The 25,536-nt window shown below is 40.9% G+C and overlaps 1 protein-coding gene across 2 annotated transcripts in view; it reads left to right on the top strand.

Moving 5' to 3' along the window:
* The window catches only part of LOC124615396, a 244,114-nt gene that overhangs the window by 69,555 nt on the left and 149,023 nt on the right, over positions 1-25,536 (top strand). For both annotated transcript variants that reach the window (XM_047143227.1, XM_047143226.1), the window contains exon 4: positions 11,283-11,371. In XM_047143227.1, coding sequence (XP_046999183.1) covers positions 11,283-11,371 — 89 coding nt within the window. The remainder of the gene's footprint in view (positions 1-11,282; positions 11,372-25,536) is intronic.

The raw sequence follows: 25,536 nt of genomic DNA, 5'->3' as shown, positions 1-25,536 counted from the left end.
TGTCTGTTTATGTGTGTACTGCATGAAGTTTGAACTTAGTGTGGTAACTTTGAAGAAATTACTGGAATGCATGACATATGACACCTTGGTTGGGCGTGTGAAGTCATTAGTAGTCTGTGACATAAAGCGGGAGACTTGTTTGTTTCAAGAATGTGGTGACTGCCGTGGAAAGGGAGGACTGTCTTTACAGACACTTGGCCTGGAAGACATAGCAGATAACTCTGTACAAATTACATATGCGACATGGGAGGACAATAAACTAATTAAGAAAACTGTTGCATTTGACAATTTGATTGATGAACTTGGTAAATCGTCAGTGAAAGTAGCATTTAAAGAAATTGCAACAACAACACATTACAGAAGTGAAAGGGTGTGTACAGGCTGAAGAACTGTGTTTAGTGCTACACTGTGATTTTGCTGAGAACTGGTCTGTAATTCTCACACAAGAAGTACAAGGGTATCATTGGAGTAATAACCAGGTTTCAATATTTACAGGAGTGGCATATTTTCAAAACAAGGCTGCAGGTAAATAATCTTCATGGGTTTGCTGCTGGATCATATGCAAATTCCACAATATTTTCTCGGAGCAACTGTCCAACATTCTCAGGTGGTTCAGCCTTGTTGGTAACTAGGTACGACTGGCGGGATACACACATCGCCGCCCTGTTTCCAGAACACGTCTGCAAAGAATGCGCAGGTGCAGAAATCGTGCATGCACAATGATTTGCAAATAGATGGTGCCATATTCAAACTCCCTCTGCCGAAAATCGCAGAGCGGCTCTCCTGCACATGTGCTGTACACTGCGTTTCCCAACACTGCGGCCAGATGTTACTCACCAATGACTGTACTAGACCGACAGCGATGCCGGATTTCAACTGAGCACAGCTTGGAACCCTGCATTGGCTGCTATTAAATCATGATGCGAAAATCAACATACTTCGATAACAGACCAGTCATAACATTGGTCTAGTAACATTGGTGAGTAACGCCTGGCCGCACTGTTGGCAGATGCAGCGTACAGCACACGCACAGGAGAGCTGCTCTGCGATTTTTGGCAGAGGGAGTTTGAATATGGCACCATCTATCTGCAAATCATTGCGCATGCACGATTTTGATGGTTGAACCACCTGAAGATTTTGGACAGTTGCTCCGAGGAAATATTGTGGAATTTCACTATGTGATCTGGCGGCAAACCCGGTAAGACTATTTACTACATATTCGCCGGGAAAGCTTGAAGAGTCACAAGACCACAAGTGTTGCAGTTATAAGTGATGACACAGGATGTGACTCAGCACAGACTTTGCTAGCAAAGTGCAAAATTCTTCAACTGCAAACGGGCAGAGAAGATCATCATTATTTCTGATGGTGCTGCTAGTCATTTTAAAAATCGTTGCCAGCTGTTGGAATTGAGTAAGTCGCTTGTGCCAACTGATGGGTTTATAGTGCTACTGGTCATGAGAAGGGGCCTTATGATGGGTAGGAGGCCTGTTGAAGCACCATGCTAGAAAAAATAATCTTTCCAGACCAAATACAGCTGCGATTCAAAATACTGAGGATTTTACAAGAGTCATGAACTCTTACACATCCACAGCCCTCATTCTTTTGTACAAAAAGGAAATCGAAGAATTCTGTGAGCAGAAAAAAGAAGTATGGTCCAAACAAACTACTCCTGTGAAAGGAATTCAGAAGGCACGCTTTTGGACTCAATGTGATGGGCGAACTCATATTGCACGCACTTTAAAGAGCAAGAAAGAAGAACTTTCGTTTGTTTGGCCAACACCTCAGAAACAGTAGGTTAATATTCAGATTCACAACTTGAGAAGGGGAATGTTTGTGGCATGTATGTATGACTGTGAATGACTGTGACTGGTGGATTGCAGAGATTATAGCCACCAGTGATGAGTTAAATGAAATTGTAGTGAACTTTATGCTACCACATGGACCAGCTGCTGGATATAGTTTTCCAGCTGAAGGACAGCAACAATGCCATCAGTGCTCACTTCCTGTTTACAATGTTTTGAGGATTGTAAGTGCTCCAGTTCCTATTGGTTCAACAGGAAGGCATCACTCTATATCAAAGGAAGATACTGAAGCAGTGGAACACACTTTTAGTTTATTGACTGGCTAATTTCAGTACAAAACAGAGTGCACAGAGATTGTATAAACTGAAACCTTTAAGTCTTTGGATTTTACGCATACATTTTGGAACCATTTAAAATGCTTGAAAAATGAGTCTCTTACTTATACTTCGAAGCTAAAATTATGTTAAATAAGGCTAAGTTTTGATTTTTATGAGCGTGTTATGTGGTAATGTGGTTATAAAGCAGGTTTTGTGTATGGCAAAAATTTCAATTGTTTATAAAACCTGTTCGACCTAAAAGTGGAAGCTCTCCTTTTCAGGGAATGTAGAACTATAAGGTACTAATCAACAGAAAAAAATTAAAATTTTATGGATTGTCATTTTTGAAAAAAGAATATTTTTTTCCATAAATTGTAAAAAGAAATTCAGAACGCTATAGTAAAAGAACTTTAACAGGTAAGTCCAAATGGAGGATTTCTTTGTAATCATAAAGCAATTATGTTTCAAATAAAAAAAAAAACCAACAAAATATCTAGAACTGTTCCAGACATTCAGCATTTTAAAATTTTTTCCAAAATTCGCATCTTCAAAATGGTATGTGCAGTGTCATCGCCGGAGGTTTGCATCTCGGAGCAGAAATTTTTTTGAAGAAAACAAAAAAATACGTGTTCCTTACTTAGTCCTTCTTTTTAACATATGCTAAATTCAATAACATACGAGACTATGAAGGTAAGATTTTTTCCTATCCTGCCTGAATTGATATGGACTATGCCTTACGTATTCCTCCATGTAACAGCTTACAAAGAAGCATACAAGCAGTCTTTCTTCACTGCTTCATCCATGAATGGAACTGGAAGAAACCTTAATATGTGATAACATACAAAGTACTCTATGTGATGCACATCTCAGTGATTGATGAGGATAGAAGTAGATGTATGCTTTTGCATCATTGGATCTTCAGATTATTCACTGTAGACCAAGAATGTTTTGTTTTAAACAGCCTTTAGCTACTGTGTTTGTTAAATTGCAGTGTCTTCATTGCAAATTAAGTCCACAATATATCACCACCAGATGCAAAAAAGTGATGTTTGTTCTTTGTTGAATTTGTGACACTCTTTTTTACTTTCACTAATCATGCTGAAATGCAGTGATAACAATTTACTGCTAGAAAATTATAATCCCCAGTGTAAGCAGGTGCTAAACAACTGAACTGCTGAAAAATCATTGTTGGCAGATTTTGGAGGTAACTACCACCTTGTCAGATTCATCAGCCTCATCATTCCACTCATATTTAATTAGTTTTTGCTACTATGTTGTACATTAACAGCAAACAGTAATTTAGGAGAAATGTTTATTTGTATAATTAATGGAAGTACACTTTGAACTACGTTCTTACTGTAGATGGCTACAAGGGGGACTTTTTGGCCCATGTCAAATGAAGAGATGATAGAAGCAGATAACACATGATATTTTGTGGATAGGGCAGTCCAAGACCACTGCGGCTGGTCGACAGGCATACATGGGCCAAAAACAGACTGCAGGCCAAGATTTGCCCCTGCTTTTATAAACCTTTACACCACCAGTCATCATAAGCAGGATGAGAGGCAGTTTGAAGTGGGAAATGTGAGTAACCAGAAATAAATTCTAAGTTCATGCATAACAGTTCATGAACAAACAGTAGAGTCTGATAATTATCAAAAGTTGAGTCCATGCCCATGCAAGAGTAACTGTGTGCAACCAGACGAGTACTGCCCCAGGCTCACAGACTGGCTTCCTCCACCTAAATTGGGATTTGGCTACAATACTGCATGGATATTGGCAATCATTGCCTTGTCGTCTGTTTGTTGTGGTTACCTGGCTCCCTGTTGACTCACCATCATCATCATCTACTAACATCTACACTCTGCAAATCACCATGAGATGCACGACAGAGGGTATATCTCATTGTATCAGTTATTAGGATGTCTTCCCATTCCATTCATGCATGGATCATGGGAAGAATGTTTGAATACCTCTGTGCTTGCAGTAATTATTCTAATCTTATTCTCATGATCCCTATGTGAGTGATACATAAGGGATTGTAGAATATTAGTAGAATCACCATTTAAAACCGTTCAAACTTTGTTAATAGACTTTCTCGGAATAGTGTACGTGATCTTCAGGAGTCTTCCAGTTCAGTTCCTTCAGTATCTCTGTGACATTCTCCCACAGATTAAAGAAACCTGTGACCATTCAGGCTGCCCTTCTCTGTATACATTTAATATCCCCAGTTATTTCTATCTGGTACGGGTCCCACATATGTGAGTAATATTCTAGGATGGATCACACGAGTGATTTGTAAGCAATCTCCTTTGTAGACTGATAGCACTTCCCCATTATTGTACCAATAAATCGGAGTCTACCAGCTGCTTTACCCATGACTGAACCTACGTGATCATTCCATTTTATATTCCTACAAAGTGTCACACTCAGGTCTTTGTACGAGTTGGCCAGTTCCAACAGTAACTCATTGATTTTATAGTCATATGATTCTACGTTTTTTCACTTTGTGAATTGCGCAATTTTACATTTCTGAACATTTAAAGCAAGTTGCCAATCTTTGCATCACTTTGAAATCTTATCAAGATTTGACTGGATATTTATGCAGCTTCTTTCAGATAGTACTTCATTAAAGATAACTGCATCATCTGCAAAAAGCCTGATTTTAATATTAATATTGTCTGCAAGATCATTAATATACAACGTGATCAGCAAGGGTCCCAACACAGTTCTCTGGGGTGTACCAAAAATTACTTGTACATCTGACAATGACTCTCCATCCAAGATAACAGGCTGTTTTGACAGTAATAATGTTATGAGAAGGAAAGTTGCTACTCGCCATATAGTGGAGACGCTGAGTCGCACATAGGCACAACGAAAAGACTCTCACAATTATAGCTTTCGGCCATTATGGCCTTTGTCAACAATAGACTGCGTGTCCGATCTCACACACACACACACACACACACACACACACACACACACACACACATATACACAACTGCAGTCTCAGGTGCAGTGTTAGGCAGTGTGCTCAGCAACAGGGTGGTCCACTTGTTTTTTTGCCACAGTTTGTCGGTGGCCATTCATGCGGACAGTCAGCTTGTTGGTTGTCATGCCTACGTAGAATGCAGCACATGGTTGCTGCTTAACTTGTAGACCACATGACTGGTTTCACAGGTAGCTCTGCCTTTGATGGGGTAGGTGATGTTAGTGACCAGACTGGAGTAGGTGGTGGTGGGAGGATGTATGGGACAGGTCTTGCATCTAGGTCTATTACAGAGGTATGAGCCATGAGGTAAGAGATTGGGTGCAGGGATTGTGTAAGGCTAGATGAATATATTGTGTACGTTCGGTGGACGGCGGAATACCGCTGTGGGAGGGGTGGGAAGGATAGTGGGCAGGACATCTTCCATTTCAGGGCATGATGAGAGGTAATCAAAACCCTGTCAGAGAATGTAATTCAGTTGCTCCAGTCCTGAGTGGTACTGAGCTATGAGGGGAATGCTCCTCTTTGGCCAGATGGTTGGACTTTGGGAGGTGGTGTGAGACTGGAAAGATAAGGCAAAGGGGATTTGTTTCTGTACAAGGTTAGGAGGATAATTACAGTCAGTGAAGGCTTCAGTGAGACCCTCGGCATATTTCTAGAGGGACTGCTTGTCACTGCAGATGCAGTGACCACGGGTGGCTAGGCTGTACAGAAGGGCCTTCTCAGTATGAAATGGGTGGCATCTGTCCAAGTGGAGGTACTGCTGGTGGTTAGTAGGTTCGATATGGACGGAGGTACTGACATAGCCATCTTTGAAGTGGAGGTCACCATCTAGGAAGGTGGCTTGTTGGGTTGAGTAGGACCAGGTAAAGGAAATGGGGGAGAAGTAGTTGAGGTTCTGGACGAATGTGGATAGGGTGTCCTTACCTTTGATCCAGATAGCAAAGATGCCGTCAGTGAATCTGAACCAGGTGAGGGGTTTAGGATTCTGGGTGTGTGGGAAGGATTCCTCTAGATGGCCCATGAACAGGTTGGATAGGATGGTGCCATGCTGGTGCCTTACCCCAGATTTGTTTGTAGGTAATGCATTCAAAGGAGAAGTAATTGTGGGTGTGAGTGATTAGATTAGATTAGATTAGATTAATACTAGTTCCATGGATCATGAATACGATATTTCGTAATGATGTGGAACGAGTCGAATTTTCCAATACATGACATAATTAGGTTAATTTAACAACATACTTAAGTTAATATAACAACTTTATTTTTTTTGTGTTATAGTTGGCCATGGTGACTAGGAAGGAGGTTGTTGGCTTGGAATGTATTGAGTGTTGGGAAAGGTAGTGTTTGATAGCAGTAAGGCCATGGGTATTAGGGATGTTAATGTACAGGGAGGTGGCATCAGTAGTGACGAGCAGGGTACTGTGTGGTAAAGGGACAGGAACTTGACAATAAGCATAGATTTTGTACTGAGTAAAGTGCATCTACCTGATTGCCTTGATACAAAGCTTTCAGTGTGTCATGTGAGAAAAGTGCAAGTTTGGTTTCACATTATAGATGCTTTTGGAATTCATGCTGGTTGGCATTGAGGAGGTCATTCTGTTCAAGATACTTCATTACATTTGAGCTCAGAATATGTTCTGAGATTCTAGAACAAATTGACGTCATGGATATTGGATAATAGTTTTGTGGATCTCTTGTGGATCTACCCTTCTTGTAGATATGTTTTACCAGTGCTTTTTTCCAAGAACTGTGCAGTTTTTTGTTCCAGGGATCTACAATAGATTATAGTTAGAAGAGGAGCTAACTCAGTCACAAATTCAATATATAATCTTAAAGGGATTCCCTCGGGCTCTGGAGCTTTGTTCAGTTTTAACAATTTGAACTATACGCCACTGACACTAATACTTATTTCATTCATCTTTTCAGTGGTACGAGGATTAAATTGGGGCAGTTCTCCTTAGTTGTCCTTTGTAAAGAAATATTTGAAAACAGAGTTAAGCATTTCAGGTTTTGCTTTGTTACCCTCAATTTCAGTGTCTTTCTCATTCATTAGGGGCTGAACACTATCTTTGGTGCCACTAACGTCCATTACATACGACCAGAGTTTCTTTGGGTTCTGTGACAATATTCTGCTGTGGTAATCATTGAATAAATCGAGCGCTGCTCTCTTGACAGTATCTCTCTATCTATAGCCCTGAACTTAGTTGGACACCTGTTTTGCAGTAATCTGTTTGTTTAGAAGTTTCTTTACAGTGACTGTACATCGTGAAGTTTTACTATGTACATTTCTGTCCAGTGTGTGGTCAACTATTCTTTTGAACTTGAGCCATAGTTCCTCCTCATACTCCTGCCTATGCACTGAAAGTTTCAAGTTCCTCATTGAGATATGACATGGCTGATTTTTTTTATATGGTTTACGGAACATATATATCTTTCTGATTGTTTTAGTTGTCCTTTGTACTTTGGTAATCATTGCTGCTACAACCACATCTCAGTCACTGATACCAGATTTTATGTGAACATCCTCGAAGAGGTTAGGTCCGTTTGTTGCCATTAGATCCAGTATGTTGCCACCATGAGTGGCATTCATAAATATCTGTTCTTGGTAGTTTTCAGAGAAGACATTTATTACTGTTTCACAGAATGTCTTTCCATGCCCCCCACTAACAGAACTGTAATTTTCCCAGTTAGTTCGTGGATGATTAAAGGCTTACCAGTGTTTACAGTGTTATTGGGGAACTTGCAAATGAACTGAGGATTTTTTCTAATGTTTTTAGTTACATCAGGAGTTGAGTCTGGTGGGTGATAGAAGGATCCAGTTATTTTATGCCCAACCATGATACTGAGTCTTGCCGAACAGTCTCACATGCAGCTTCATTTTCCATCTCAGTGGATTTGAGTTTCTTGTCTACTGCAATAAATACACCACCTCCATTTCCCATTTGCCTATACTTTCGATATACACTTAAATTTTCTCAAAAAACCTCACCACTGTCAATTTCAGGTTTCAACCAGCTTTCTGTACCTAGTACTATGAGAGCTTCACTGCTTTTCATGGGCACTTCAAACTCTGGGACTTTGTTGCGAACGCTTTGGCAGTTTACCATTAGTATTTTACTACTCTCACCTGCAGGAGGCATTTCTTTCGGTCTTAAATAGATACTTAGGGTTTCCTATAGCTGTCGTTATCTGGATTGATGGAGAGTTGCCTAACTTTAAAAAAATCTTTGTGTGCACCTGAGCAGCACCTCTCATGTGTAGTGCACACCTTACCCATGTAGGTGGACCCTACAGTTCTCAACCCTATGGTGCAAGTCCAGGAAATCACAGCTTAGCTTGTCACAGAACCTTCAAAGTCTCTGATTCAGTCTTCCACTTGAGTCAGAACCAATTGGCCACAATCAGATCTGGGGACAATGCTGCAAATTGTGAGCTTCGTTGAAACTCCATGAGCAAGGCTGCTCTTCTCAACCTTCCCTGCCAGTTTCTTGAATGACACAAATGTGACCGTGGAGCCCATATGACATGCATCATTTATTCCAACAAGTGCTACAATCTGCAGTTGGTTGCACCCTGTTCACTCAGAGGCTACTGGAATACCCTCTTCAACACGGTGAATGAGGCACCTAGGCATACTACACACTGAGTGCACCTGATGTCCTTTCCTGTCCCTTGCTGCCATTTCCCTAAGGGGTACCATCATTTGCTGTTTGTTTGATCTGCCGGCAATTGATAGACTGTTATCCTTTTGCGTTTGCCTCCTCTTGACACCAGACAAAACAGAGTTCCCCAAAATGGGTGAAGAGAGTCCCACTGATGCAGTTTCAGTTTTAGTGAGAAGAAGCACCTCAAACTTGTTGGTTAGAGGGATCGGTACAACACACTGAGGCCTCCCTGCCACTGTCTACCCTGTACAGGATGCCACTTGCAGTTAAGCAGACGAGTAATGACAAATCCTTTACTTTTTGCAGAGGAGGCAGGATCCACAGGAGAGGATAGTAGTGAGATACCTCTGTTACCGGTATCACAGGTACACGTCTCTCAGGAGCTCTTCCAGCACACCATTCCCTAGCAGCTGCCAATTGTTTGGCAGTGGTCAGGGCGATTACCAGTTACTTATGAATGTGAACTAATTCATCCTTTTTTCGAGAACAGCATTCACAATGGGGCTGGATTTTGGGTGGTGCAGTGTGTATTACAAGACAGTGAAAAAATAATTTTAAATTAAACCTGCTGATTTTCTTTTTATCTGTTGCGCTAAAAAGTTGGTAATTCCCTATACGAATTGAAGCAAATAAACAAAATGAGATTTCTGTTAAGGTAACACAAAAACCTGTGGTAAAAATTACTACTTTCCTAAAATATTTTGAGGTCAGTTACAGCTATTTGCAAACTTGAGTGCAGATTTACTTACAATAGATGCAGATAATATGAAGGGCTACTCCACTTAGATGTTACACAATGTGTTAGCTAAAATATCTGCTACAGTAACTAAATCATAAATGCCAATTTACTGCAAGTTGCTCATGGATCATGCAGAGGACAAAGGTAGCTTTTGAAAATTCTCAAAAACTTACATTTATTTGCGTTGATACACAATATAGTTCATTGGTGTTATACTCCTTGCAGAACTGTGAACTACAAACAGTGATCTGCTACAAAATAAATTACACATCCAAAACACTCATAGTGGTAACTTAAAAAGTATAGTTTTGTAAGTGTCTGAAAATTCTCAAAAATAACTTTCTCATATAATTGTTCAATGAATTTAGAGAATGATTGTTTTGAATGAGGGTAGGCATACGGTTCTCAAAATTTTTAAAAGAGCACAGTTTAGCTTAAGCCTATAATTGATGATATGAGTTTATTGCGGTACTCACAAATGTTTGAAATTTCACAACATATCACAGTACAAATGAGTATTGATACAATCAGCGATATATTATGCAGAAGTGACACGATCAGTAAAATAAACAAATCCAGAACTTCAAAACAGCACGTGGGTCGTGCATATGGAGTGTCCCACAAAGGAAAATTCTGAAACCCACTTTTGTGTATAAATACAACTGCATATTGCATGGATTTTTCACTTAGCTGATTCTATCAGAAGGTTTAATATGGAATCAATCACCAATTATGCCATTCTTGCACTATCTGAGCAGTTCATTACATACCATGGAATTGATTCAGTGACAACAGTGATGTATGGAAAATATTTATGGAAGTAATAAACTTTAAAGCAGAGAAGCATTATGAGTAGTGTCCTAATTTTTTTCTGTGATGGCAGAATCACGTAGATTACAGTAAAAATACAGGCCCTCCAACAGAGCTGTTGCAACATAGAGAGAAAGGAGCTCTGTGTGTATGCACACTTGTGAATCAATGAGTGTTCTGAGAAGAAGAAACGAAGGTAGAACACTTTATTTACTCACACTTTTGTTTGAAATTAAAATCAGATATAGGCTGCAGCAGCTTCTGTCAAGTTTCTGTAGTGTTTGGTAAGGGAACATAACAACACAAGTGTTGCACAATAGTAATTTGCTGTGAATAGACCATTTTTTGCCTTTATTTAATAAAATATGTGACTCTTTGCATCAAACCAGTTATTATTCAGTTATTATTTTGTAGGAAAATATTTCTAATTTAGTGGGGATAAGTGATTGTAAATTTTGTTGAAGGTGTGGATTGGCTTTGTGCGTAAGTGTTAAAATAACGATCCAACAGTTTACAGTTTGGTAGGTCTTTGAAGTTTTTCTGTGTCTTATGGCATCTTTCTGGGACTGGTTTCTATATGAGAAAAGTTGTCAACTCACAGACTCATTGGATCTTCAGATTATTCACTGTAGACCAAGAATGTTTTGTTTTAAACAGCCTTTAGCTACTGTGTTTGTTAAATTGCAGGGGACAACCACTTCCACGAGGACCGTGTGTAGTAAAGTACAGATCTGTTAAAACCAACTTTTAGTTGTGGGCAACTGTACTTTTATCACTTTCCTATCAATCGGGAATTTGAAGAATGCCTTAATTTGTTGTAAATTTATGGACAGTGTTGTACAGTAGAGTTTATTATTGAAAGTGAAGTTTATAATATGCTGTCTTCTTTAAAAAAATGTAATAATGCTATTTAATGCTAAACTATTAATATTTCTCATAATTGTGCAATTTCACAGAGAGGCAGCGAGAAAGTGTCTTCAAGAACCAGTGTATATTGGTCAAACACTTCTTAAAATGGCCCCTCGCAGGAAACCAAAGCCGAAAGGTATGGCGAATAAATTGACATTAATGTATCATTAAGGCAGTATGGACACTGTTTTTCTTTTCCTTGTATTTGCCCAGAAAGGTAATGATATATTAAAATTATGTATTTATTACCATTTTATTTTGATGGAAGGTTTTTTTGCAATTGTGCCTATAAAACAGAAAATAACATAAAATGCTAGGTTTGTGCGGGTAGTTAAAAAAAAGAGGAGAGAATGTAGTAGAGTTTCATGGAAGGACAGGTGATTCTATCATTTCCACAATATGTGGAAAACACATGTAGGTTGATTTATTTATGTAGTATTTTATTTGGTGAGTCAGACTGTCTTGACCAAAATGCATTCTAATGTTTTCCTGACATAATGGTCGAGAAATGAAGTTTCGAAATGCAACTGTAACCAATTCCTTTCTTTTACTCGTATTTCAGCTGTGAAATGTTCAGTACTGAATTAATATACTGACTCTGCAGTCCTTGTGCCCCCAGGTGTGCATGTAAAATGCACAAAGGGCATGTCGTCACAGCCATTAACAGCTGAAGAGAAGCCAGTACTTGCGTAATTTGAGTTACAGTGTGACTTAGATTTCTTGTTCACTTGTAGATATCCATGTCACCTGCTGTGTGGGTAGTTCTTAGGTTAGAGGAAGGCAAGAGATGTTCATGATCTCTCTGTGAACTATACTGTACGGGTGTATGAATTGTCCTTATATCTAAAGTGCCAGGAATTTGTAAAAATGCACTGCACTCTTTCCAATGTTATATGACAAATGGTAACAAGTGCATACTGTTTGTAATGACATACTAGTTCCCGTTGTTGAATAGTCTTTTGTTGCTGGAAATAACATGGTTTATATCTTAAATTCAAGAAAATCCAGCAAAGTATTTAAGAATACGGAATGACTTCTGAGCTTCACATCTGCAGCTGTGTGTGCAAAGTTGCCTTGTATAATATAGTGATAATTGTGCTCTTTGTGTGTCCACATCAGTGGTGGTATTATTATAACAACTCATTATAAAGTGAGTTGAATTGCTAGAAAGTTACTTATCTTTGGTTTGTAATAAACTAAAGAAATAGTATTTGCAGCAATAATGGTAGGAATTGGTCTGTACCTACAGGAAGGAAAATTCCAAGTACCTGCCAACAGACACATGGGAAAGTGGAAAACAAAAATCTCCTCCCAGCTTTTGGAATTCGTTCACTCATGAGGAAGGAAAAAGAGGAATGTGTTGGGAAAGGTTGGAAAGGTGGGGCAGGTCATTCAGATCTCACGTGGGTTCCTTTCAACTTGACTTTCCCCTCCTTCCAAGCTCTCCAACATAGTCCTCTTTCCTTTCTGATGAAGGAACTAACAGCTCCTAAAACTAGGAATAGGTTCTTTTCTATTTTTATATGTATTTATTGGTATCATTAATTATTCATGAACTGAGTATTTTGAAACTATTTTATGATAGCATCTTTTACTGTATGTAAAGAAGTTAAGAATAAAAGAATTATGGCAATATATACTATCAGAGCAAAAATACCTGCCCACCTATATGTAATGTAGAATTGACTGCTAGATAGATATGAGAGGCAGACCCACCAGTGTAAAAGGAGGTGAGGAACAGTCAGCAGTTTGGTTTTCAAAAGGGAGTTTCAATAGATAACGCAATTTTCTCATTCACAAATGATGTTCTAGAGTCTATAAACAGCAAGAGGCTGCCAATTGGTGTCTTATGCGACCTATCAAAGGTGTTCGACTGTGTAGATCACCAGATACTCTTCAAGAAGGCCTGTCATTATGGAATTACAGGACCTGTAGGGAACTGGTTAAAATCGTACCTCGAAAATAGGAAGCAGGAGATTATTCTAGATGTTTCAGATAGTGTATCACAATATATAGTGGACTCTGAGTGGGGAATTGTGCAGCATGGAGTGCCACAGGGATCAGTCCTTAGGCCCCTGCTGTTCCTCATATATGTTAATGACCTGCCTTTATCCATCAATAAGCAGTGTAAATTTACAATGTTCGCTGATGATACGAGCATTGTGGTGGATAATGTGTCAACTACTGACTTAGAATCCGAGGTCAATGATATCCTTAAAGAAGTTCTGGGTTGGTTTAGTATTAACTCCCTTTCAATAAACCTGAAAAAAACCAATTTTATCCAGTTCCAGACAACCCACAAAAACCCAAAAGAAATAGTTATCACACAGAATAATCAGATGATAAAGCAAGTGTACTTATCAAAATTCCTAGGCGTATACGTGGACAGTAGGCTGAACTGGGAACATCACGTTCTACAAACACTAAAACGTCTGACGTCGACAACATTTGCTTTACGAATTTTGTCACGCTTCAATGACATTACCATCTCAAAGTCCGCTTACTTTGGCTATTTTCATTCAGTCATGTGTTATGGCATCATCTTCTGGGGCAATACACCTGCCGCAAAGAAAATCCTCACAGCACAAAAAAGAGCAATAAGAATCGTTTGTGGTGTACCCCCACGAACCTCATGTCGAAATCTTTTTAAACGACTTGAAATACTGACAGCAACATCTCAGTACATATATTCACTGATGTGCTTCATAATAAATAACCCCACTCTGTATGAAACGAATTGCCTACATCATGAACATAACACCAGAAGAAAAGAGGATTTCCACTGTGAGTTAAAGAACTTGACACTTATTCAGAAAGGGGTAAAGTATGCTGGAATGAAAATTTTCAATTCCCTACCCAACAGCATCAAAAGTATAAGGAGTAGTACATCAGTATTTAAACGTAGCTTGAAAAATTATTTACTTGAGACCTCACTTTATTCACTAGAGGAATTCTTTCAGAGAAATAAGTAAAACCCAGATTGGAAAGATGTTTTTAAATTTTTTGACACTGTTTACTGTTAAGCTAATGTAATAATGCCCTAATGTAAAAATTCCTGTTTCTCTCATTTCCATTTTTGGGTCACTTTTAAACCCAAAGTGGGAAGTTTTGATTACTGTTCAAGGTTAAAATAAATGCAATAAGGCCCTAAATATGAAACTGCTATCTTCACATTTATGTTGACTAGTTTTTAAGCTAATAAGTATGACTTTTGTGCACTGTTATTAATACTATAACAATGTCTTTATTCTATGTATTTTATTATGTATATTGACACGTTCCACATCTGAGTGACTTGCTCACATGTACAGATCTATGGAACAAGTATATAAATAAATAAAAAATAAATAAATAAAGTGTATAAAGAGGTGAGGAGTATTGTGTTGTCAGTAGAGAATCAGCTAAAGCAAGACAAGGCAGACCTCTCGTGCTGATAAACAGGTGGATGGTTGAGCATTGTGCAGAGTGGTTGTAAGAAATTGCACGAAATCAGCAGAAGGAATCATGCATGAGTTTCAGAGTGCTACCAGCAGCCCATCTAGCACAATGACTGTGCGTAAGGAGTTAAAAAGAACGGAATTCAGAGGTTGAGCTGATCATAAGCTACATTTGTAGTCAGTGCTGAGTGACACTTGAGGAGACATATAAAGAGCGACACCACTGGACAGTGGATGACGGGAAATGAGTCATTTGAAGTGATGAATCACTCTTTACCCTGTGGCCAGAGCCATAATGAGGGGATCCTGTGCCCCTGCCAGAACTGTCAAAGCTGCACATCCCTCCCCAGAAAACTATACGTTTCTGCAATTTTTTACAAACATTTAGGAAATCTTGTAATTTTCTAGCTAGGATTAATAAAAATGAAACAATATTGAAAAGTATTATTTAAATGATCTAGTAAGATTAAAAAATATTGCACACAACACATTAAATGTATCATTGTAGTAAATAAATTACAGATTGTGTAACCTATCTAAAAATTAAAAGAAAAATAAATTTTGTGTTATTGTTTATGACAGCTACTGTTCATTAATTTTTGTATGATGTATACAATAAAGAACAGATTTTATCATATTGGCGTTTTGGACTCAGTTCCTGTGCTTGCAGAAAATAATTACGAGTCAAGGATGGGTCACCTGTTTGTAAGTACACAAATTATTGTTCTGCTTTAACATGCAAACATGTTTCACCACAGCTGTGGCATCCTCAGTGGGTTTTTTCTTTTATTTTTCTGAAATACATACATACATACATACAGGTTATGTTTAGGTTAGGAAATATATTACATCAGATTTTGTTGTTATTTAAAATTATATATACACTTTACTTTTTATTTTATATTGTGCTTGTCGTGTAACCAAGAGTGCCCATATGACAGGTTGCATAGGGGGAGGGGCTGAAGGTTTTTAATATTTTGGAAGACAAATGGCGAGTTGTAAGTAGCCATAAAAAAGTTTCAGTTCCAACTCTGTTAAAAATCTGCATAATACAGTCTTTTAAATCATTTTCATGAAAGAAAAACACCTTATTACACTATATTCGTCCCTTTCTGTGAGAGCTGGGGGGGGGGGGGGGGGCTGCAGTCCCCCTTTCCCCTTGTGTACGCGAACCCTTGCTTCTGCTGTCACTCAAAAGCAACCACAGGTTTAGATTAGTACACCATGCCCTCTGCAAATGTGAGGGATATTAAGATATTGTCTGCATTGAGTTTTTGTTTATAATCCGATCTTTGAAATATATATTCTGACTGTCATTTGTTTACTATTTTGTTTTGGTTTGACGTGTTGAATATTTTTAATTTTTTCTGCAGTATTTTGTTTGTTTTTATGTACCACATGTACACCTTGTTTTCTAGTGATGTTTCATATTCTGTTTGTTATTTTGTTGTCACATGTAAGGGGGTACCACGTTTTTTTGTTGTTTGAGGTTTCTTCTCTAGCAAAGTAATACAGTGGTAAGGGCTAAAACGGGTATATGACATGATTTTTACCTGGACCCACATTTTAAAGATTGGATTATAAACAAAAATTCAATATAGATGATATTTTAATATTCCTTGTGTTTACAGATGACATGGCATACTAATTTAGCCCTGTAGTTGATTCTGGTGTGCAGCCAGAGGACACACACAATTTACAATAAAAGGTACAGTGCATCTGTAATTTTTAATAATAACAGAATCCAGTGGAAAATATTTCCTAATCCAAACATAATCTGTATGTATGCACATCAGAAATAGAAAAGAAAAAAACCCACTAAGCATGCTACAACTGTGGTGAAACGTGTTTGGGTGTTAAAGCAAATCAATAATTTGTGTGCTTGCAAAAAGGCAGACGTACACTTCATTCATTATTAGAACTGATTTTATTTGCTCCATATAATTATAATGTGGCACAAATTATTAATTGTAAGTAAGAAGAAAATAAGTATAATTAAATGTTCACAACAGATTTATTTCCAAAATCCTGTTTTCATTATCATTTTACTTTCCATTTCTTGGCTTTGAGTGAAGGAAACTCATAATCAAGTCATTGATGTCAAATTTAGTAGCTGTGTCCTATTCTATCAAAAAGACAGCTATAACTTTTTTATCATTTTTAATTTGCTGAAACTGCATTGACAAGATGCTGCAGTCACTGGAATTGTCACAAGTATCCTCAAAGCCATTTCAGTGTTTGGAAAAGCATCTCGTAATCCATACTTTGGAGGGGGGTGGGGGCTGCCAAAGCTACAGAGCAAGAACCAACATATTTTGCCAACCCCCCCCCCCCCCCCCCCCCCCCCCCCCCCGCCTTTTTTTTTTTTTTTTTTTTTTTAAAGAAATCTGCAATAAACCACCAATGGTAACACACTCTTCAAAACCAAAAAATGATAAGGATCCTTTCTGGGGGTCAAACAAATAACAACTAATTCGTATAATCAGAGTTACCTTCGACTCTATACCCGTACAACTGTTCCACTTCGAAGTCAGCTGCTAGCAGCTGGTAGGTAGCCTAACTCAATGTAAGAGACATCTCACAATTGTTGTGGAAGAGAGGATGGTCGGCATAGCACACCGCTGGACCGGCTGATTTTCTCCGCACTCGGCGATTCGAGAACTGCCTGCTGAATGGCTGGGTATCGGCTTATCTAGCCCCGGGTGGAAGGATACTTCCATGACTATTTGCACTCATTTGATCGCCAGGAAATAGTTTGTTGCTCGTCATGCCCCCTTCCTCTGCTGCTGGTTGATGCCCTGTGATGGACATTGGCTGCACCTACATGTTTGTTATCAACTGTGGTACTTGCTTGTAAACACTCTTGCATCAGTGAGACTTCGCAGAGGAATCAGCAACTCGCATTGCTGGTCTGTCTGCGATGTTGCCACTGTTGTGGACATTGACGGAGCTGCATATCCAGAGTTGTGGACATTGACGGAGCTGCATATCCAGAGAAGAGGGTCGGCTAAACATTTCAAGTAAGTCAACTGTAGTAAGAGAAGTGTGAAGTTCGCAATCCAGTTTTACACCGGTTCTCTTGTCACTGAAACTGTTAGAACCTCAGACTGATGGTACGGCACCGGAGACGATGACAGCACTGCGCCTGGCCCACGATGGTGTCGTAGCCAGTTGAAATGCTTCCGATGGAGGGAACTGTTGTCGAGGACGACAGTTGCCATGGTGTGGCCTACAAGCATGGAGACTGTGGGAAACACCAGCATCCAGGCTGGATCCTTCGGAGAGAACCGCAGCCGCACTGAGACCAGAGCAACCAGACGAGGGGAAGCAGGAAACAGGAGTGACAAGGGCAGCAGTGCAGCTTCTCTGCCGGAGAGGACCCATCGTGACCAGAAGAATGATTCGTAGACAAGAAGAGGTCGAGGGGAGCTCCCTGGGAGTGATGTTGACAGTTAGACCGTCTGCGATTTAAACGTGCAGACAAACCTTTCAGTCAACCCGTTGGATGCGTGATGGAACGGCGCCATATGGAGCAGGTGGATGTCTGACGTAGCACAGGAGGAAGTAAACTTTGCTGACATGAACTGAGGGCCGCTGTCTATCACAGTCGCCTCTGGTAGACCCATGATGGCGAAAATATGAGAGAGGGCTGGAATGGTGTGAGTGACGGTCGTCGAGGACATGTGTGCGACGTATGGAGAACCACTGCCAGTGTCCATCAAAATGAGCCAGTAAGACCCCAGGAATGGACCCGCAAAATCCAAATGGAGCCGGGACCACGGGGCAGTGGTCGTAGGCCACGGAATCAGGCATTGTGGTGGTGCCGACTGCAGACACTGACAGGAGGAGCAGGAACCAACCATGTGGTTGATGTCACTGTCCATTCCCTGCAAATAGACATGGTGGTGGGCGAGGTGCTTCCTCAGGATGATCCCTCAGTGCTCGACACGTAGGAGTGCAAGGACCCTGTGACAGAGGGAGGATGGTATCACGACACACCAACGATCAGTGTCCCTTAAGAGAAGAAGAACCCTGTCGCACACAGAAAAGTCTTTGTGACGAGGCCAGTAAGCCCAAACCTCTGGGTCCGACAACCTGATGATGATTGGATGGTCACCCGAGTTGAATGTGGCACAGAATCATCTGGAAAACCGGGAGGCTGTGTGCTGCGTAACGAGCTGGGCGTTCAGTGGCAACGCGACGACAGCAGAGGAGACCGTGTCATTCAGATGAAAACAAGCAACTGGATCTGCATCAAATTTGGAATCCGACCCCAACAGGAAGTCGAGAAGGAAGATCAGTGTTGGCATGGAGGGCCATCGCCCAGTGACAGATGCTGTAGGTATACCCTGCAAGGAACAATGCCCAGCGCTGCAGGTAATGAGCGGTTCGGGTAGGGGTGGCGGATGTGGCGCCGAACACAGAGACCAAGTGCGTGTGGTCCATGTAGAGCGTGAACTGGTGGCCGTAGATGATGTCGTGGAACTTCTTGAATCCAAATACGATGGCTAAGATCTCCTCCTCGATATGGCAATAATTTCGCTGTGCATGTGATAGGGTTTCCGAGGCGAAAACCACTAGGCGCTCAACACCATCAATGATATGAGACAACACAGCCCCCAGCCCATAATGCGATGCATCAGTGGCCAAAATAAGTGGCTTGGCGGGGTCGTATGGGACGAGCCATGGTGGAGCGAGAAGAGCAGATTTGAGACACTGGAAAGCCCGATCACATTCCGGTGACAAGGTTGAGGGAACAGTCTTGCAAAGCAGGTGATGCAGAGGCTCTGCCAGAGCCACAGCATGTGGGATGTAACGCCGATAAAAGGTGAGTTGACCTAAGAGGGATTTGAGTTGGGATACATTTGTTGGTGTCAAGAGCCGCTGAATGGCCTCACGGCATTGCAGCATTGGGAAAATGCCCGTGGCACTCAAGACATGGACCGCTGAGGCTGAATCGTGGATCTCAAGACCAAGAGAATGGAAAAGATCCATCCGCAACAGATTAGTGGCTGTGGGGGCGGCTAGGACCAAAACTCGGGTGGTGACGTCATGAGAATGATACCACACCTGTGCCAGGAACCACCGCTGCAAGCGGATAATATCATTATTATAGCTCTTCAAGGGCGTCAGGAATGGGTGGAGCATTGAAGCACACAAGCAGCGGTGAGGGTTGCCATTAATAATAGTAGCCGAGGACCCTGTGTCCAACTGGAAACGGAGAGGAGTTCCGTTGATCTGGACCATCAGAGTGATGGACCCCACCGTGTATGGGAGGACCGTCTGGACAAAGGAGATACCCAGCAGCTTGTCAAAATGCTCTAAGACTGAGTCTAGAGGGTCCAGTGCTGTGAGGACCACGTCCATTGACAAAGAGTAGCAGCAAATGTCGGACCGCAGGCAGAACGACAATCACGGCGCTGGTGCGTAACAAAGCATTGATGACAGGAGGGCAACCTCAGATGTTGCTGAGCCCAAGAACTGAGAACCTGGTCAGGAGGAGGAGGAGGAGGAGGAGGCGGCAGTGGGGCACCTGCTGTGGGCTGTCAGCCTGGTCGCTGCTCCAGTGACTGTGGCTCCAACCGACGACAGGGCGGCCGTGCAACAAGGTATTGAGTGCCGCAAACAGACTGGAAGACTGTTCATGGGCACGAATGAGCGACAGACACGTGTCCAAGGAGTGATTCTTCAGCTTCAACAGATCTGTTCGCAGGGCAGTGTCAGGAGCATGGACCAGAATCATGTCACGAACAAGGACTGAACCATACGACTGCTTACACCCAGGTTGGCACCAGAGGACCGACAGTCCCGAGAGAGCCCTTGAAGGCAAGCAATCCATTCTCTGTAAGACTGCAATGGAAGCTTCTGACAGCTGAAGAACATGTGGAGAGCTGCCGCAACATGGACCTGGGCATCAAAATATTCTGCTAAACTGGTGGACAGCTGTTCGTAAGGGAAGGCATGGGGTTCCACCTTCGGATGCAACTGCTGCACTAAGCGATAAAAGTCAGGATGCTGGCTGGTGTCGATGATTCCATTGGCAAGGAAATGTTGTTCCAAGTGAGCCGCATACTACTCCACAGTTCAATAGACTTGTCAAACGGTGGGAACACGGTAGGAGTGGCCGACAGCGGAAAAACAGGAGAAACGCTAGTCAAAGCCTGCAGACAATGAATCAGAAGTTCATTGATGTGTTGCATATGATCTAACAGCACACAGATGCTAGCCGATGGTGCATCTAAACCCCGAATACCTTCCACCGTGTTGGCAAACAACGGAGCAGTGCAGGAATTTGAACAAACTCGTCACCACTGCTAAATCTACAGAGCAAGAACCAGCTTGTTAGCCATCCCCCCCCCCCCCCCCTTTTTTTTAAGGATACTACAATAAACTACCAACAGTAACACACTCTTCAAAACCAAAAAAATAATAAGGATCCCGTCTGTGGATCAAGCAAATAACAACTAATTCCTATAGTCAGAGTTCCCTTCGACTCTATACCTGTACAACTGTTCCACGCCAAAGGCAGCTGTAAGCAGCTGGTAGATAGCCTAACACCACGGAAGTGATGTATCACAATTGTTGCGGAAGAGAGGATGGTTGTAGTGCTGAATGGCCGGGCACTGGCTTATCTGGCTCTGGGTGGAAGGGTATTTCCAGAGCTATTTGCACACATGTGATTTCCAGGAAATAGTTCATTGATCATCATGCCTCCTTTGTCTGCTACTGGTTTATGTCCTGTGATGGATGTTGGCTGCACCTACGTGTTTGTTGTCAACTGTGGTACTTGCTTGTAAACACTCTTGCGTCGCCGAGACTTCGCCGCAGAGTCGGCAACCCGCATCGCTGGTCTGTCTGCGGTGTTGCCACTGCAGTAGGCTTCAAAGTATCCAAATGTCCACACTCTTCATCAGCTCTTTCTGCTAAAATTTGAAAGGCTCTATTTAGTTTACTAGTTCTGCTGCATCATTAGTTTTGCTGTTGTTGCACCAAAACCAGCTGCATATTTTTTCAAAATAAGATACAGAGCCCTCTTTTAAGGCATTCCTGGTTGGAATCAAAATTGATATGAAATTGTGTGGTATATCCGAGGTCTGTTTACCATTTCACTAATTGTTCTATCAAATATGTTGAAGTACTCTTAACTTGAGCAGTTTCACTCCAGCCCTCAGTTGGCAGAAATATGTAGCGTTCGTTGAGTAGGGTATACGAGGTGCTATCCAAAATTTTCAAGACTGGTGCTGGCATCTGTTGAAAACCTCACCTTTGGACTAATGGTCACCATCAACCTTGATGTAGTTCCCATCCGTGTGTACACACCGGTCCCAGTGCTTCTGCCACTGGTCAAACATTTTCTGGAAGTCCTGTTCTTTGAGGGTGTTTACCACCACCAGCATTGCTTCTTGAATCCTCTCTAGAGTGTCGAACCGATGGCCTTTCAACTTGAGTTTCAGTGTGGGAATAGCGCGAAGTTGCAAGGTGCCAAATCTGGCGAGTATGGTGGGTGAGGTACAACTGCCATGTTGTTTTTTGCCAAAAGGGTCCTGGTGAGCAAGGATGTGTGACACTGCGCGTTGTCGTGATGCAGCAGCCACTTCCCTTGACACAAACACAAAACTTCGGGCCGTCGTCGCTGCACGTTTTCATGGAGCTGTCGCAAAACGCCACAGTAGTATGTGGAATTCACTGTTTGGTTGGGTGGGACGAATTTATGCACAATTCCCTTGGTATCAAAGAAAACAATGGTCGTGCTCTTCACTTTGCTCTTCACCTGTCTCGCTTTTTTGGGTCTTGGAGAGCCCGGACTCTTCCACTGGGACGACGATGATTGCTTTGTCTCTGGGTCGTGACGGTAAATCATTGCAAGGGTCTCCGTAGCACTTTTCCCGAGATTTGCAGAGAGCTTGATACACATACCCTGTTCTGTTTGCGGATCCTTCATAAAATCACCACACATCAAACACTGAGTATTACGGAAATCACTGTGGACATGCAACACGTCTTCCCAGCTGAATGCCACTCTGCACACTGACTTATCTGATATGCAGCTTAGCGATGCAAAGATCTACTACTCCTACTTTCCTGATGGCAGCACTAGTCCCAAAAATTCTGGATTCCACCTCATGTGTTTCAGAACCAGCTTGCGAATGTTTGAGGTCCTACAACATCCCATCGAAGCAGCAGAAAAAACGCCATTGCTGAACATGAGCTAGCTGAGTAGGCAGCAGTTATACGAACCAGTTATTGTGGCAGCCATTTCTTATGATGTTACTTGAACAAAATGACTCTGTAATAAGAGTGAATTTAGTGTTGGGCCAAGGGAAAGGCTTCCTGTGAGCAGAAGGTTGAAACTTGTGGGCCTGTAGAACTCGCGTATCTCTATGGGTTATTTTTTAATCCTCTTTCTTGCTTTTTTTCCACACATTTTGTGCACCCCTTCTGTTACCTGCCAGTAAGTATAGTGTCATTCGTGAAGAATGGAGGAGATGATGTTATAATATGGGGTTGTTTTTCGTGGTGAGTGTGCAGTCTCCTTATTGCACTTAGCAAAAAAAAAAAAAAAAAAAAAAAAGGGGTCAGTCTGACCTTTGAGCTGACTTACACAGCCAGTTATAGGGGGACAGACATGCAGTTTAATGTAACTCCTTTCACATCAACAAACTTTGCCAGAGGTGTAAGGAATGATAAGTGAGAGATAAATATCCTAGGATTGACTAGAGATCGAACCCATGACCTTTGGAATTGTATTTTAGCACTTTACCACTGAGCCATTGAGCAATTGCACTTACAAAAACGCAAAATGCAGAAGGATATGAACACATTTTATAGCATTCTGTACTGCGTATGTTAGAGGGACAACTTGGAAATACTGATTGTGACAGCATAACAAGACACCCTGCCATAAAGCAGTATCTGTGAGACAATATAATTCAAGAAATGGCGTGATCTGTCCAGAATCCCAACCTAAACTTAATGGAATACCTTTGGGATGAGTTAGATTGTTGACTTCACTCTAGACCACAGCGTCCAGTATGTCCTCTGGTTTTTGCTCTTGAGCAAGGGTGGGCTGTCATTCCTTCACAGACACCTTATTGGAAATGTCCCCAGCAGGTGCAAGCTCCCATATAGACTATAAGTGGACACACACCTAATATTAACATCCACTAATAAGTGTCTGGATACTTTTGATCAGATAATGTAGAAAAGCATATGCAAGATGCAATTTTGTCATATGATGACATGATGGAGACCGTGGCTGTTGTTTGAAGACAAATGTTGATGGTGTTGAGACAGCAACCAGCCACAAATTTACTTTCAGTTCCTTTATTCAAAGGGTACCGTTACCGGTTTCGAATCGTTGTGATTCATCCTCAGACGGTTTACACGTTTTCATTATAACATGTGGTGTGTTTTTTACAGATTAATTGTCCTAAAATATAAATAACACATAATTATAAACACAACACACATGGTTGCGTTACAGATTTTTGTTGCATGTGACTTACGTGAAACATCTGTTTGGAGTGTTTGTTTTCATAACATTCGTCCAACAGATATGAATACATTCCCACTGCTTTCTTATTGTAGCACACATAAATTTTTCTCACTGAACACTTGAGATTTGTCACTGAGAAGATTTCTACCACACACCACATGTTTTGATACATACAAAGAGCTTACAAGCATATGAGTATCAAAGATGCTATGATATGTCGTAACATTTGACGATGATGTCCTATGTTTGAAAAGGATCATATATTCATTTATGCAACTGTAATGCCTTTTACACTAATACAGAGACATTGTTTTTTTTTTAGTTGATATTGTTACATCAATTATATAGTTTATATATAGTACTGTATAGGTAAAATAGTACATTATTTGATTACATTTAGCATCATGAGAATTATAGTAACATATAAATTTGCTACTTGATCTGTAGATAGGCGTACTAATATTATTTGCTTTGGAGGTTGGAAAGTAATTTTTGGAATTTTTTCAGGAAAGGTGTGTTAGCTAACTGTTCATTAAGGATATAGTCTGGGTTGCTGTTTTTGTGTATGTGTATTTCTTCTAATATATTCATAGTGGCTCCTTTTTCTGCTAGATGTAAAATTTTTTAAGTTCTCCTCAATATTTCTCACTGAATGGTTTTCTTCAGCAATATGGGCTGCAAATGCAGATTTGTTCAAGTTACCAAGTCTTAAAGCGTCAATGTGTTCTTTGTATCTAATTTCAAAACTTCTGCCTGTCTGTCCAATGTAGAATTTTGGGCACGTATCGCATTTGAGTTTGTATATTCCTTATTTACGGAATAGACTCTTGGGGGTATTTATTTACATCATGGATTACTTTTTGTTGTAATTTATTATTTGTGGAAAAGCTGATTGCGATATTTTTCTTTTTAAATAAGTTTGCTATTTGGTATGATAGTGGGCCTATGTGTGGGAGAGTAGCATATTGAGGTTTGGCTTCTGTGGCACACTGATTTGGCTTGAAGTGACTGCTGTGAACTCCACAACATAATGCAGACAAAAACCACAGATCCACTTCACAGCAGTCACTTCAAGCCAAATCAGTGTGCCACAGAAGCCAAACCTCAATATGCTACTCTCCCATACATAGGCCCACTATCATACCAAATAGCAAACTTATTTAAAAAGAAAAATATCGCAATCAGCTTTTCCACAAATAATAAATTACAACAAAAAGTAATCCATGATGTAAATAAATACCCCCAAGAGTCTATTCCGTAAATCAGGAATATACACTCCTGGAAATGGAAAAAAGAACACATTGACACCCGTGTGTCAGACCCACCATACTTGCTCCGGACACTATGAGAGGGCTGTACAAGCAATGA

This window comes from Schistocerca americana, chromosome 5, assembly GCF_021461395.2.
Source record: "Schistocerca americana isolate TAMUIC-IGC-003095 chromosome 5, iqSchAmer2.1, whole genome shotgun sequence".
NCBI lineage: Eukaryota > Metazoa > Arthropoda > Insecta > Orthoptera > Acrididae > Schistocerca > Schistocerca americana.
This window is presented reverse-complemented; position numbering and strand designations above follow the sequence as displayed.